This window comes from Condylostylus longicornis, unplaced genomic scaffold, assembly GCF_029603195.1.
Source record: "Condylostylus longicornis isolate FDR11 unplaced genomic scaffold, ASM2960319v2 ptg000038l, whole genome shotgun sequence".
NCBI classification, from domain to species: domain Eukaryota; kingdom Metazoa; phylum Arthropoda; class Insecta; order Diptera; family Dolichopodidae; genus Condylostylus; species Condylostylus longicornis.
This window is the reverse complement of record NW_026578007.1, coordinates 11,897,712-11,914,175: the sequence shown is the minus strand read 5'-3', so window position 1 is coordinate 11,914,175 and position 16,464 is coordinate 11,897,712. Positions and strand designations below refer to the sequence as shown.

The following is a 16,464-nucleotide window of genomic DNA, read 5'->3' as shown; positions in this document are numbered from 1 at the left end:
TCTTTTTAACTTTTCTACTGTTTTCTATATGTAGTAAAGGTTTTATGGCGAAAAAAAGAATATTTTTCTAACAAATCGAGAAAGAAATAACTTGGAATTTTAGTATCTTGACCATAAAAAAATAAATGAAAATAATTTTTTATAGTAAAAAGATCATGTAGTAATTTTTCTTTGTTCCCTTAAGTTAAAACTATAAAAGATCCTTAAAATTATCCCTCCAGACTGAATGAATAAAAATATCAATAAATCTGTTCCGGTGCATCATCAAAGCGTTGTTCTTCATCTACGATCAGGAACAAAAATTGTCTAACTAAAAATTTAATTTTAATTTTTTTTAAGGTTAACTTTCAAAAGTTGCCGACTTTCTTTCATAATATCAGAATGATTTTGATAGATCACATATGTGGAGATGTTAAAATTCCCTATGAAACACATTCATATGCAAAGTGACATGTTTATAAATTCTACTTGCGAACGCATTTATGAATTTCCTTAACATTGAAGAATAAAGCATGCAAAGAGGGTAATTTTTGAGGTTTTACAATAGCTAAAAATTTTACGTTATTTAATAAATTATAATTTTTTTTGTATGCTTCTAGAAAAGAACATTTCAATTTGTGATGGAAAATTTATAGTCAGCAACTTGGAATCTGTATACCATTCATGGAAAATAAATTATGAGGGCCAGGAGAAACAGTATATATGTGACATGAAAACGAGTTATGTAACTAAGTTGTAGAGGATGAAGAATGATATGATGTGTTGAAAAAACAAATAAAAAATAGCGAGCTTTTTCGAAATAATTAACATTTTTTAAATAATTTTCAGTTTACTCATACAAAATTTCATGTTTAGCACATATTACTAGAAAACTCTAAGTCGGATATCAACCGTTAACATTGTCAACCGTCTAATGTTATCTTCCTTCATTAAGTAAGAAAAATCATTGCGAGCAATACCTTACTCTAGCTTCAACAATTTCAAAGCTCTTATATGAATATTTGACAAACAGAAATTTTTAAATATGATTTTCTTTTGAAAAAAAGACTTCTCAGTAATAACTCTCCGAAAGCTCAAAACAAATTTATTTCTGGTATGTTTGATGTTTAAATATTTCAGTCAATTGTTTTAGAATGTGGATATTTTAAAAATATTGCTAAAAATTAAGGAAATGAATTCTAAAAATAAAATGGTATACATAATCAAGAAAGTGAAAATTATATGGTGAGGTTAATATGCTCTAAACCAATAAACAATTATTGGTTTAGAAATATAAAATAGCTAGTTTTGGCATTATCATTTTCATATATTTAAAAACACTTTTAAGCTTAGATATTGGTCGGAGATGAAAGAGCATTTGATTTTACGACGCCTACGTTAATTATCTAAAAATATAAAATTTTCGAGTTATCTAGTTGTTGTATAAACCTCACAATATTTCACTATTACTCCCCGCATATGCAAAATGAAAGGCAAATAAAAATTTGAAATAGGGAATGATGATAATTCTAAATCTTATTTATTTTTATTTTCATATTATTCCTGTTATCGTTAAAAATGTAATTCCGAATCAAACTTTTTAACCTCATAAATCAAAACTTTGAAATTTAACATTTGTGAATAACTTTTCTTCCATACACACATATGCATACAATAAAAAATTTCATACAACATTATTGTAAATGTTAGCGCCATTAAAATTTTTCAAATTCCTCTATCTTGTTCAACAACAAAAATATTTTATATTTTTCTTTTATCCCAATTACCCTGTAGTTAACCTTCGTTATTTGTTTTATAATATTAAAATTTTTTTGCTATTTTTTTTTTCATTTTTAACAATATCCCATAAGGTAAATTTAAAATATACAGAAAGCTCTCCTTTTCACCATGTGTAGAAGACAAGTGAATGTCTAATTAAAGCGCCATCCAAGAAATTAACTTTAAAATTTTGTATTTAATTTAGGTTTTTTTTTATATTAAAAACAATTTAAAAATTTATAAAAGAAAAAATTTGGTGAAATATTGATTAAAAATATAATTTGTATCTTTTTTTTTTGTTAAATACTTTCGACCAAAAAAATTTCTCACAATTTCACTTATTTGATTGAATCTGTGTATTGAAAAATTTCATTTGAAAAAATTTTGGAATATCAAAGATGAGTAAATATACACATTTGTATATAATAGTCACACATAATTTGTTTATGTAGTTAAGTATAAAATGTTTAAATTCTCGTAAAACAAATATCAAAATTCAAAATCACTAAACTCATAATATCGAAATCCTTTTCGATTTGTGTCAAATTTAAAAAATATTTTGATCTTGTGACTTGAATTACGTGAAATCTCAGAAATATGTTTAATTTACAAATTATTTATTTGATATATTTACTATACCGAATTGGTGTGCCAATACAGTTTATTTACTGTTCAATACTGAATTGATATAAAATATTGAAAGGTATACATAAGAAATGAATAAAAAATTATGCAAATTGAACCTATTAGATTAAATTTTCTATAAGTAAATGTTCAGGAATTTATAGAATTTTTCGAAAATTGTATGCTTTATTGATATTTGGTTAAAAAAATTGATATCCTATGTTTATTGCCCTAAAAAAGAAGCCCGAATATTTTGGTTAAAAACAAAATCGCAATTAAAATTTGTAATACTTTGCAATGATGTTTGGTAAATTGTGTACGAACCTCGTCAACATATTCTCTGTTTCTCTTGTACACAATTTTGTAGGTAAATTCTATAGAACTCGTTTTTCAAAAATTATTTTGATCTTTTTGTCCGGTTTTTTCTGATGCAACATCAAATTATTCGATATTCGAATATGAACTCGTTTGTAGAACCTGCATAGATTTGTAAATAAAAATGTCTAGACATTTAAATATAAGTAAACTATTACCATTCTTTATTTCGGAAAATTCCAAAATTATATCCAAATTATACAAAGTATAACATTAAAACTAAAAAACGAGACATTTTAAAGATTTCTAAAATTTTGAAACTAATTTGAAACCATTTTTATATTTCTTATATCAGATTAAAATTTAAGCAAGCACTTACAAATGTAATCATGGATAGCTGATATACAATATATTTCAATTTCGAAAATTTTCGAATAATTATTTTTTCGAGATTTCGTTAGTCTCCCTGCGATATGCTTTCATAATATTTTAATAAATTTAAACTTAAATTATTCCGTCTATTTGTATAATAAATCATAACCCATTTTTCTCATATACATATACATATTTACAAACATGTTGCTATATTAGAAGATATATAAATATATATATATGTATATATAGTTGTGTATAGCTACAGTTTTAAAGAAATTCCTTGTAAAATGATTTTTTAACTTTTTATTTTTTTGTTTTCCTTATAAAAATAAATTAATAATACAGTGTGAACAAGTTGCCCCTTATGACTATCATAATCAATCTTCAGTAAACGATTTTTCAAAAATTGAAAAATATTATTTGTAAACGCAGAAAGTTGAAAAAAAAAAAAACAAAGAAAACACAAAAAAGAAAATAATTTTTAAATCTGAAGATTTTCAATCTCGCACTTTAAGTGATGATTGATAGAAGCCAATAAATTTTAAGCTCAATTTTATAAATTTTCTGTTTTCTTATATATATTATGCGGTAACAATTGAAATTCACATATGTATTTTTTTTGTTATTTCCTAAGGAATTCTTTTAATATTATACAATATATATGAATGTAGGTACCTGAAGGTTGAACCGAACTGAATAAAAATGTAAAAATAAAAAAATGGGGGAATTGAAAAATCAAGGTGAAAAAGAATGAGTTCATCATATAGGTAACGTATATTAATGAATCATTCATTCGTCTAAGAAAAAAACAAAAATAAAAAAAAATTTTAAAAAAATACTATAGAAAAATTTCAATTTATTTTTTTACATTCATTTACAAAATATTGTAAATTATTTTTCATCTATAATAATTGCTTAAAATAACAATTTAGATCTACATTGTATATATATATATATATATATATATATATATATATAGTTTTAAGTCAATTTTACAATAATGTCGAAGATGGTTCTTATGTTGTTGTGGCTATAAAGAATATTTTTTATCAATGGAATAATCCAAAAACAGCTTAAAAAATAATTTAAGAATTTTATTTTGAATAGAGACAAAATGTTTGAGTAAAATTAGCCTTAACCGATGCTGCCTGTAATATTATAAATTTTCTCTGAGTTGAATCCATTTGAAGAGTATGGAGAAAGCAAAGACCGAGATTTTCCGACTCTGTCTGAAAGAAGGCGAAACGGTTGATAATTTATTGGGACGGTAGATCGTTTCAGGCTGAAAAGTGAGATATTTTTGAAAAGCCTACGATAAAGTGCTATAATCTAATTTGCTAAAGCAACTCACTGATTGTTTTTGTCTCATTCCAAGTTAAACGATTTTAATACTATGTGTAAAGTAACAAAATTTAAAGAAAATTGTATACTTTTCAACTAAATTATCATAATATATTTTAATTTAGTTGAGAACAAAAATTTGTTGTGGCAATGTTAGTAAAGGACAAGGTTTTTCATTTGTTTGTAAAATAAATTGAATTAGTTTTAGCAAAATATATCCGCATGTATAGCAGTATATTTATATATACAGCATCGTATTTAAGGAATATAAGCAGCATATAATATAAATTGAATTGTATTAGATTAACGAACAGAATTTCGAAGAACATCGGTTTATGGTAAGCCAATACGTAGAGATCTTATGATAAAGTGCTTTTACTCAAAATAAAGTCTCTGTATATAATTTTTATAAAATATAGCATATTTCTTGATTTAAGAAGAAGTCCATTGTGCCAAAGCCCATCAAATTCTAAATTTATATCGAGAGTTATTAAACAAAAATTATGACTGCAGATCATACTTAAACCAAATTGAAAATTGAAAAATTTTTTTATTTCTGGGAATTTCATTATTTTTACATTTACAAATTATTAATTGAAATTAAAATAAGAAAACATTTTATTATATTTTTTGTAAGGTTGAATATTTTTCAAAATTTTACCGAATAACAATGTTTTCAATCTATTCTACTTTCCGAAGTACAGAATATAGAAAATCGTACAGGATAACGCAAATTTTTAATGAATTCTGTTAAATAGCTTCCTTTATTATTTAGATGAACTAAATGTAAAGTTTTTGAATGGTAAGTATTCCTATATTTTAAAAAAATTTTTTATTCCTTGTTAACTGTAGGATAAAATCAATTTAAAATATCATAACTCTTAGAATATTGAAATTACTTCCAAAGTTTTATTAGATAATAAAATGATCTAGTTTATGTTATTAATAAAAATTTTAATGGAATAAAAAAAAAATTATCCAATTGTTTAAAAATTGAATCGATTATAAATATAAGTATGTATATGTATAAAAAAAATTGTAATTTCAGCTTTTATGTAGGTCTTTTTCTTCTTTAACAATAACAGAATAAAATAAAAACAAAAGTTAAAGTTTTCAAAATATTTACAAAAAATAACAATTGAAAATCGTGCGGCATTTCATCTAAATATTTTTTTTTCTTCTCATTTTGCTTGAACGGCAAGTCATTGGCTTTTTTCCTTCATAGATTTTATATTGTTATAAGCGCCCCCCAAAATTACAAAAAAAAAATATCTATACGGTTACGCACCATCAACGGCAAAGTTAAAGCATACTATTTTGAATATTAATGCATAAAAATAAAAACAAAAACAAAAATTGATGCATCATTTCATGCTTAGATCTTGAAAAATTAAAAGAAAAAACAAAAGAGCCTTTTCGATTAACAAAAAAAAAAGAATATTTTACAATATTCAAAATATCGTGATGAATTTTTTAATTTCTTAACCATCATTTTTAATTTACTAACAATAAAAATATTTTATAAAAATCAATCGATAGATAACGATGACTCCATCATAGGGATAAGGTAAAAAGAACCGCATATAGCATCATATAAACAATTTTTATTATTGTTGTGTTCTTCTCATGATCAAATCTCTTATGCCTTAACAATAATGAAAGAAAAAAAAAAATCAAATGTTGATGATCTGTTTTGATCTTATTCAAATTTATGATTTAAACATTAATATTATTAACACTATCAAATCAATCACGCTCTCGCACTTATCAAATCATTATTTATATAAACATACATAATATATATGTACGAATATTCAATAATGTTATATCATAGAAGATGATGAATGCAATGATATCAATAATTTGTGATGATAAAAATTCTATATATATATACGCGGTATAATAAGAATCCACCCGGTATAAAAAGCTTGTGGGATATTATAAAAATTATTCTGATGTGGTCAGCACATAATCGATATGTAGTCTATTTTTTATTCTAATACATATACCTTTAAATATATGAATTTGGCTCTTATAGTAGTTTAACATAAATACTAAATTTCAAAAAATTCAATTGTTTATTGAAAATTTACCCCAGAGAGACAGTGAAATTTAGCGTCTTTGCAATACATAATTACACAATTATTTCTACCAGCTGCGTTTGCTTCAAAATTTTGTATGGTTCCCAAGTTATAAGCATTTATTTATGTACATAGAAAAAATCTGGTACCTTGTTTTTTCAACAGGCTCGAAAACGAGTACATATACCCCCCCTCCCATATTCCAACAATTGTTTGTTTGGTGAAAATTGATCAAAGAATTATTCCTGAAATTATTTTCCATCTTATGTAAAACACCTTGTATATGTTTTAGAAGAATACTTCTGTAGAAAAGTAAACTGCTATCATTTAGCAATAGCCTATTTGACAAATTTTGAACTTTACATTTAACTTTTATGCGCCCTTCTTACTTTCAATTACAAAATTGTTCCTTAAATAATAGAGGGTTGTTGATTATTTAGTATTCTCGCCGGTAAAAGTGTTATTGGAAAACAATTAATTTCTTATCCCTTCACAAGCTATCGTATCGCAAAATATTAAACGATCAGCAGATGGCTTGAATCTTTTCTCATTTGATATATGATAAATCAAAAAATTTGTTAATTTTTAAGAAAATTAATTTTCCTAAAGTCATACAACTCCATAACATAAAAAAAAAGAAAAAAAATTACGGGCACAACTTTGATAAAACAAAAATTTTAACTTTTAATATTTTCCTTAATTTTTTTAGTTTAATATATTAATGAATAAAATCGCCATTTTGTCGGCACACTTTTAGAAAAACAATTCTTATAAAACAACAACAACAAAAATGCCGTGTGGCTCATCTTCTTCATTATTTTGCCTTTAGGTTTTTTATTTGATAAAAAATGAAGGCAAAAAAAAAATTAAAAAAATATTAAACTTTTAAAAATATTAATTTTTAACGCTTTGAATATTGTAGGTACATATGTAAAAAAAAATGATGTGTGGTTTATAGGTAGTAGAGAAATACACCACACGTTAAGTCCCGCATCAAAGTTTCATTTTTTGTGAAAGAAACAATGACGTGTTTATAAATGATCAATGAAAAATATTATGATTTTTTTCGTTTATACATTCACATACACATATATACATACACGAATATATTAAATACATACATATGTATGTAAACACAAAGCAATCGGCCGACCTCAACGAATCAAGATTTTCTCTTTATCATTTGTTTTTTGCTATTGACTAAACAGCAAGATGTGTTTAATGTATATTCATATAAGAGACAAATCACCGTTTCTTCGAACCCTTTATATAATATTTACATACATATGTATATATATAATACGATGTAAATGATTATTGATTTGTAAACTATTCAAGACGCTGGTTACTCATAAACTTTTCATAATTTTTTATTAATTTCATGATTTTTTTTATTAACAGAAAGCAACACCGCTTGGACATACTTTCTTCTTTATATATATAGATAGTTTGCGTGAAAATTAAAATAAAGCTGGGGAGCATTTATAAAATCTTATATACAAATTTAAATAAAATGCTTTGTTAATTTTTAAAATGCTTTTGTATTTAAAGTTTTTTTGCCCTTCTTTTCTGCTTCATAACCAAATATTCATCTCATGTAATTTTATCCAAATTTAAATTCAATAATTAAAAATAGAAAATTTAAATTGTAAAATTATTTTCTTTAATATAGTGTTCTACTACAATACTTTCTGGTATGTCGGTATTTTAAATCAAAATTTTTTGCTGCATGATGCGACATTCAATTAAAATCATTTTGGCCAGAAATTGCCGATACAAAATAGTATTTAATAGGAATAACTGTTGTAAAAATAATTATATACATAAATTTTCATTCATTTTCAAAACGAAACTATAAGACGAATAAATTTTGCAAAATGGTTTGTTCACCTTCTCATATATACGACAAAATCCAAGATTAAATTAACAATAGAGTATGATGACTACGATTACATATCAAACTGAAATTATATATGATGCAACTTCAAAATTAAATAATTTTATTACAAAAATTATAACGAAAATAAAAACTAGCTGGTCGTTGTTCAAAATTCTCATAAAAAATTAATTGTCGCTATACTACTTTTATGTTTTACATATTTACGACAAAATCTAAGATTATATTTATACGATTAAGTCTGATGACTATTTACTTATTAATCAAATATTATATGTTTACAGACACTGTTTGATAATGTCTATAATGCCAAACAGTCTTTATATATATACGACTTTCATCAGTATCAGATCAAATCTGAAATTTTGTCGTAAACGCTATTATTTGCCGCCAGACATCTAAATTTTAAAAATTACTCAATTCCTTCTGCCTGATGTCGAATAATTTTTACATATAAGGACTTCAATTAGACTCAGATTAAATGTTAGATATTGTCGTATATATATTAAACAGTACCTTATATTTTTCATTATCAATGAATAAACATTAAGCATGTTGATAAATTTAACTTTAAAATTGTTATAAAAATATAATTAGTAATTCTCAATTTCATTTAAATGAAATAAACTGCCTGTCATTAATAGGATAAAGAAAAGGGAGGTATTTACTTTTACATACAAACATATATACCAATATGTAGAGGTATGTTATAGATAAAAATTTAATTAATTTCAAATTGTTTACATATTCTAACAAGAAATTAGTCACCTTTCATACTTCTCAAAATAAATTTTAATCGAAGGATGTACAACAACAACTACATAATAATAATATTTCTGTTTTTTCTTTCCCCTCTTATATTACAATTATTATTTGCTATTAATTCTCCTTTCAATATGAAATAAAGAAATAAAAAATTAAGAAACCAAAAACAAAAGAAAAAAAAATGATCATTTTTTGAATTATTACAAATGGGGCTGGTTAGTAACGATGCCTTCCAGGTGCAATCTTTTATGTTAAAATTACTTCGCTTCTGGGTTACAAAAACCAAAAAAAAAAAAAAACAAAAAATGCAATTTCAAGTACTTTAGGGCGCACGTCTCGGAGAATAAATGGAGAATGAAAAACTTAAAAAAAGAATTGTTTTTTTATTAAAAAAATATTTAAAACAAATGAAATTTTTATAAATTCGAATATGATTTTTATAGTTTCTTTTTTTTTTTATCCTTTCATATTTTAATTTATTTTCTGCGTCCCACATATGCACATATACATGTATGAATGTGAATCTAATGTATAGCTAGTTAGTAAGTTAATATTAAATTCGGATATATGACGATGATGAAATTTAATTAATAAATTTTACTACTGTTCCTGATAAAGAAATAATTGAATAATTTTACAAAAATAGAGTGATTAAAAAGATGTACATAGGTATGTATATATAGGGTTACTGTAGGACGAAAATTTGGAAACTGGTATACTTGTGCACATAGTTATAATTAAAAGAAGGTTTTTAGCATAATTTCTAATAAAATTAAAAAAAAAAAAACATAATCACAATTTCATTCTGCCCGTGCATTTGTTTTTAAAACTTCCTTCATTTCTTCCTTAACTCCTATTATAGCTCTTAAAAATCCTAAAAATGCCATTTGTTAATAATTTGTCTTTTAAATTCAGAAAACGCGTAACGTCGGCCTAACAGTGATTTAACGTATCTGGAAAAAGTGCATTTTTCAGGAGATAGAAAAAACCTTATTAATATATAAATTAGTATTTTTAAAGAGACACTGAACTTGGCACTACATTTATATTGCATTTTTGGCAGATACGTTTTCTCACAACAAATTTTTCTTGGCATCCGGATACGTTTTCTCGTTTTTGCTCTTTTATTTTTAATTTTTCATATGACGAAATTAAACCGAATATACAGAAAGATGCGTCTTTTCACAATGATTATTTTGATACCAAAAAGTCAAAATCGCTAAAATGTCAGATACGTTTAATCACTGTTAGGCCGACGATATGCTTCTACTGCGAAATAGCATAAAATCTTATAATTAAATCTTAGTCCGTTGAAATCTTAAGTCCGTTTTTAAGAAGAAAAAAGAAGTATAGGTTTTCTTTTCTTGAATTGTGTTCCTCTTATACGGTTTTCTATGAGAACAAAAAAATTTAGCAGATTAGTTTTGTTAGAAGAATTTTTTTTTTCATATGATATGAAGAAAAATATTTCTATCATATTGCATATGATCTGTATTGCGTTTACAGATCTATATTGCATATGATCTCTAATTCTTCTAAATAACAATATTTCCAATTTTCGGAAATGATTTGTATGTAATTAATAACATTATCTAATCTTAAATCAAATTATAATATTAAATGGTCAAATTAACCGTACAATTCCATAATGATGGGCTATAACTTCATTTAAATTAGTTTTTATCCTAAAAATATGCAATAATTAAAAAGTATTATGCAACACGATCATTAATATAACATTTTTCTTGAAAATGGTATTTTCACTTGGAAATGTGCTACACCTTTTCAAAAACCAAATTAGTTTCAAACAATTTGAATTTATTTTAAATTAATCATTTTATTGTTAACTTATAAACATTACAATTTATTTATGAATTTAATATTTTAATTTATTATTGTATATTCTTATTTAAAACATTATAAACTTACCTGTATTTTATAGCTTCAGTCATTTCCTTTAATTCTTAATTTCATATAACTTAATCTTTGGTTTTGAATTTAGCAGAAATAATGTAACTTTTTCATTTTAAACTCCATTCATTTTGCACTATTTTTAAATTATTGTATAACAGATTAAAATATTATAGAAATTTCAGAATTTTAAATCTCTTCTAATATAAAATGTTTTTTAAATACACAATTCACTTTAAAACGTCATTTTTAATATTCAGAATTATTTGAAATGAAAATTTACTATTGTGAATATTTCAATGTGACGCACAATAATTTTTGGCAACTTAAAAATTTAATTTAAAACTTAAATAAAAATTAAAGGTAATCAAAACAAATTTATTTTATGTTTTACTTTTTATTTTAATTACTTTTCAACTTTTTTTCCACTAAATAAAAATAACTAAAAATGAAATTGAAATATTGAATGAATTTTTTGGTTTTGCATTTTTTTCTGCCGCTGGAAATAAAAATCGATTTAGAGTTGTTAAATTACTTTTAATCCTTGTATATTCTTTTCACTTTTATTCTCATTTCCCTCTTTACATACAATTATTATAATACACAAAAAAAATGAATTTTATCTGAATTTAGTATAAATTATATTTATTGAATAATATCATTCCAAAAATTTCTTAAAAAGAAAAAAAATAATGTATAAAGACATCTTGTATATCAATAAATTTAGGCTTACCGACATGCTTAATACGACTGAAAGATGACAATGACATCATCAAGTAAGATAATAACATAGACACAATTAATTTCTTACAATCAAAATTAATTTGTTCCAATAATAAGGCTAAGTGCCTTATATTGGATGAGTAAATTTGCTAAACAAGTGAAGCAAGTAAATGAAGCCACTAATTTGACAGATCAAGAAAATATTGTGACATATAAGGACTTTTTCGTAAAAATTTTTGCCTTTTCTTTGTTTTAAATATAGGTTTTTAGATGCCATTTTTAGAGTTTTTGTGCAATCAATTTAAATAATCATAATTGTTTAAAATTATGACATTGTTGTAAGACGTTTACATCACAAAAAAGCTTTTGAAGATGACAGTCAAAAGTTAGGGCCCTTATTATGATCGGCGAAGCGAATTAAGTTTTTAACGAATATAAATTTTTGGTATTATGATTAGCGATTTCGCTTAAATTTTAGGCGAATGAGCATATAAATCTATCGAATGAAAATTCTGTGTGACAAGCTTGTCGAATGAAACCAAAAATCAAAATAATACATATGCATGGTAAATTTTTCAAAAGAATTAAGGTAGAAACTTGTGTTACAAAAATTCATAAATGAAATTTAGATTTTGTTAAATAATCGTTAAACTCTACAAGGCTGGTAATTTTACACGATTCAAAGCCTTTGAAGGCATACAGACGAATTTTGTATAGCATAAATTTGAAGAAATGCATATTTTCTTCAATTATGAATACGTACATATATACTTACATTACATTTACATAACTATAATTTTAATACAAATCTTGGTCATAAATTAAAATTTCCTCCTTTTTTTTTTTAAAATCAATTTTTTATTGTTTTTCATTTGTTTTCTTCATCTGTTTTCTTTACTTTTTTATATAGTGAAGATGTAAACTTTTTGACTGTTTTGAGAATTTACTCTTGTTATACCGATTTTCTACATATCTACTTCATTATTTTTATTAAAAGAATTTAACTATGCATTGATGAGGCAATTGAAAATTTAAAATGTATTCCAATAATTTTACATCGTTTCTGACATCCGATGTGTAACAACTCAAATACACAAAGTAATATGATTGTTAAGTGAAGTGAAGGGAAACCAAGAAAGTAAAACCAAAAAATTGAAATGAATAAAATGAAGTGTAATAAAAACGTAAGATAAATATGTTAAAGGTAACAAGAAAAAAAAAACCTTATATATTTTCTTAATTTTCTGGTAGGATCTTTGATTTTTATCCCTATATTATGTTTCTCATATTGTGTTTTTTTTTTTTAATTTTTAACAAGTTTTTGTATTCCCTTCTTGATCATAATTCTTAAGAAAATGTGTACACATTATGTATCTTTTAAATTGACTAGTTAATTTACTTCTGTTTACCTTGTTAATGTCTTGTTTATGAAAACTGTAAAATCATTATCGAATGATCTTGAATTTATGTACTCATTCTATATACATAAACATAAATTTGAATTGTTAACATTAAGGCGGTAATAATAATTTTGATAATTCAATTTTAAATTTTTTTTTTCATTAATATTTTTATGTTTTTACAAGGTACGCGTTCTTCTCCCCTTGGAATGTAAATTATCGAGATGTACGGTCACGTCCTTAAACATTATGAAAAACCCTTTTTTTTTCAATACTCAAACGGAACATACCTACAACGTAAAATCAAAACCTTAGATATAAAAATTAAGTACATATCTGTGGTTTGACATAGACGTTCTATTAAATGAAATTTTTATAAAATTACATGCTTATATTTACTCTTCTCACTCTTTTTTGAATAATTAAATTTATTTTGCATTCCTAAAAGCGGTGATTTATGTAATTTCACAGCAAATATCAAAGATTATTAAAACATTTTAATATTCATGAATATAATAAGTAGATGTTTTTATTGAAAGCTAAAATTACTATTTACTGGAAAGAAGAACTATGAAAGTGTCAATTCTATATTAATTATATTTTCTAATTAATTAATAATTACAATTGTATAAAAAAATATAATATCGTAAGCAATAAAATCTCGTTACGGTACTAACTAAATATAAAATATCATTTTATTTATTATAATATTGTCGAATATTAATTGAATTTCTAAACCTTACAATATCTTGTAGTACATAATACTCTGAACATAATTCAAAAAATTTCTACTTTAGTCAAAATAATCACCTTAAGATATTAGACTAAGGTAGCAGAATTAAAATAATGTTTGTCTTTTAAAAAAAATATTTCCAATTTCTAGCAATTTACTTAAATATTAAAACAAAACAAAAAAAAAGGAAAAAAAAATATTACTATCATTACTTTTTTGTTTACCTTCTTAAATTTATACTCATTTTATTTTTATGAACTTTTAATCCTTCAATATATTAAATTTATTTCCATCATTATTTTCTGGTATTTTTCTTTTTTATAGGTATGTTAACGTCGTTTTATAATTTATGATGTTTCGTTGTAAAAACTAAAAGTAATAAAAAAAAACTTTTTTAAATTTGTTTTCATAAACCCTCTTGTTTTCTTGTTTTATGTTTTTACTTATTGTATAGGTATTTTAATCGAACATTGCACGTCAATAAATCTATTGAAATGAATTATTTTGCCCTAGGAACTTTAAAAAAAAAATTTTCATTTGTAATTTTCTTGTTAATACAATATTGATTTCAAAAAAGGAATTAAATTTTTTGTTGGTTATCTTATTCGAAAAAATTAAATTGTAAAAATTAAATTGTTGTGTTAAGTGCAATTTCTTTATTCGAAATAAAGAAATTGCACTTAACACAAATAATATATGTAATATAATAATGATTTAATGAATATGAATTTTCTTATTACAAAAATTTTTAGTCTGTTCCGTTTGATAACTTATTTTGTATTTCTAATCTCAGATTATTATAATCTTAAATTTAAGTACTTATACTCGAATAAATATTATGAAAAATGTTTTAATTTAATCTGTTAAATTCTACTATCCATAGACTATTATAATATTTAAACATTGAGTAAAACTAGCAAGATTTTGATAATTTATGTTTTAAAATCAATAAAAAATTTTCATATTTTTTTCTGATTATAGTTATTTTTATTTATAAATTTACTTAGTCATCTATTACTAATTTCAAATAACATTTTGTTAAATTAAATATCAATTAATGTTCCTCTTGGTCGTTTTGCAGCTGTTGCATCATCTTTTTGTCTTGAACTCAAATCTGATAATTTACTTCCTTTTCTCATTAATTGTTTTTCTATTATTCTAGCATTATTAGCATAACTATCAGCGATTTCTCTCTAAAATAAATAAATAAATTTTCATTTTTAAAATATAAAAATAAAAGTACATATTTCGTTAAAAATCAACTTACAGCTTCAATTTCATCTTCTTCTTCATCAATTGTTGATACAGTAACGGAACTAAATTTACCCATATTTTTTGTATGTCTTGTAACCATAACTTTTTGTGGTTGATTAGCAGCTAGAACTTGACCAACAAAATCTTCCTTAAGATTATTTAAACCAGCACCCAAAGTAATTTTCTTTTCATTTTTTCGTCTAACTAATGCTTTATTTATTATAAATGTAACATTAGATTCAGGTGTATGTCTATAGTAAACGGGTAAACCACATTCTTTGCACTACAATAAGTAATATTTGTTTAATTCTTCAATTTTAAAAATTTAAATAAAACTTAAATTCAAAAATACATTGATGTGCTCATGATACTTTACTCATGATATAGATCAATGTATCAATGCATTTTTAAATTTATCTAAAGTTTACATAAGTAGATTCAATTAGCTATGTAGGTATTTTTAGTAAGTAAAATACATATTATAAATTCTCTTGACAAAGAATTTTTTTGCAAAAGATTGCAACATAATCCCAAAGGCTTATTCATTTATATTAGGTGTTTACAGTACCTATATACATGAATTTTGCTTTGAGATAAAAAATGTAATAAAGATTCACATGATAGAAACGTAATATGTATATAAATTTTTGCATTTATTAAATATAAATTGAAATAAAATTTTACTCACATTTAGCCTATATTGCCTTTCAATACCACAATCACGCTCTATGTGAACTGTTTCTCCAACATTAAATGTTAATTTGTGAGCACGCAAATTACCATCGATAACTCTTGCACCATCCCTTTTTCTTAGTGGTAATTTTTCTATTGGACAATCTAAAATTTTATTGAAAAATAAAATGTATTGAATCAAAAAAATAATATAATTATTTTACCTAAAATAAGAGATAATTTTCCGCATAAACAATAATAAATGTTTAATGGTTTCTCTTCATTGTATACTTCTTGATCTTTAGAATCTGAGCAAATAATACTTCTGGAAACTACTTTTGGCATTTTTCAATATAATTTTTTAAAATCGTTTTAAATATTATTTTTTTGATGAAAAACACAAATTTTAATAGTAAAATATTGAATGACACTCGAACGAAATTAATAAACAAAACGTATTTTTGACATAATACACAATAATGTCAAAGAACTTAGTGTCAAAATCAAAACTTAAAAAAAAAATAAATAGATGGCAGAAAATAAACTATGTACTAAAAAAATTTATTGTAAACATTGAGTAAAGAAATTGTGAATTGGTAATACATACTTATCAAA

At 23.7% G+C, this 16,464-nt stretch overlaps 1 protein-coding gene across 1 annotated transcript; it reads right to left on the bottom strand.

Moving 5' to 3' along the window:
* Positions 1–14,905: 14,905 nt before the first annotated feature.
* On the bottom strand, positions 14,906–16,274 carry LOC129609317 (STING ER exit protein). Its single transcript, XM_055521280.1, has 4 exons — positions 16,074–16,274; positions 15,866–16,014; positions 15,191–15,460; positions 14,906–15,116 (listed from the first exon to the last, which is right to left on the bottom strand). The coding sequence occupies exons 1-4, from the start codon at positions 16,192–16,194 to the stop codon at positions 14,967–14,969; spliced, it is 690 nt and encodes a 229-aa protein (XP_055377255.1). The 5' UTR covers positions 16,195–16,274; the 3' UTR covers positions 14,906–14,966.
* Between the last annotated feature and the right edge of the window lie 190 nt (positions 16,275–16,464).

Bases quoted from the DNA above. Each gene is read 5' to 3' on its own strand.
- LOC129609317 (XM_055521280.1), bottom strand. From the start codon at position 16,194: ATGCCAAAAGTAGTTTCCAGAAGTATTATTTGCTCAGATTCTAAAGAT. The intron at 16,015-16,073 runs GTAAAATAATTA...ATAAAATTTTAG, and splicing joins AAAATTATCTCTTATTTTAG to ATTGTCCAATAGAAAAATTA. The intron at 15,117-15,190 runs GTAAGTTGATTT...TATTTATTTTAG, and splicing joins AAGAAGATGAAATTGAAGCT to AGAGAAATCGCTGATAGTTA.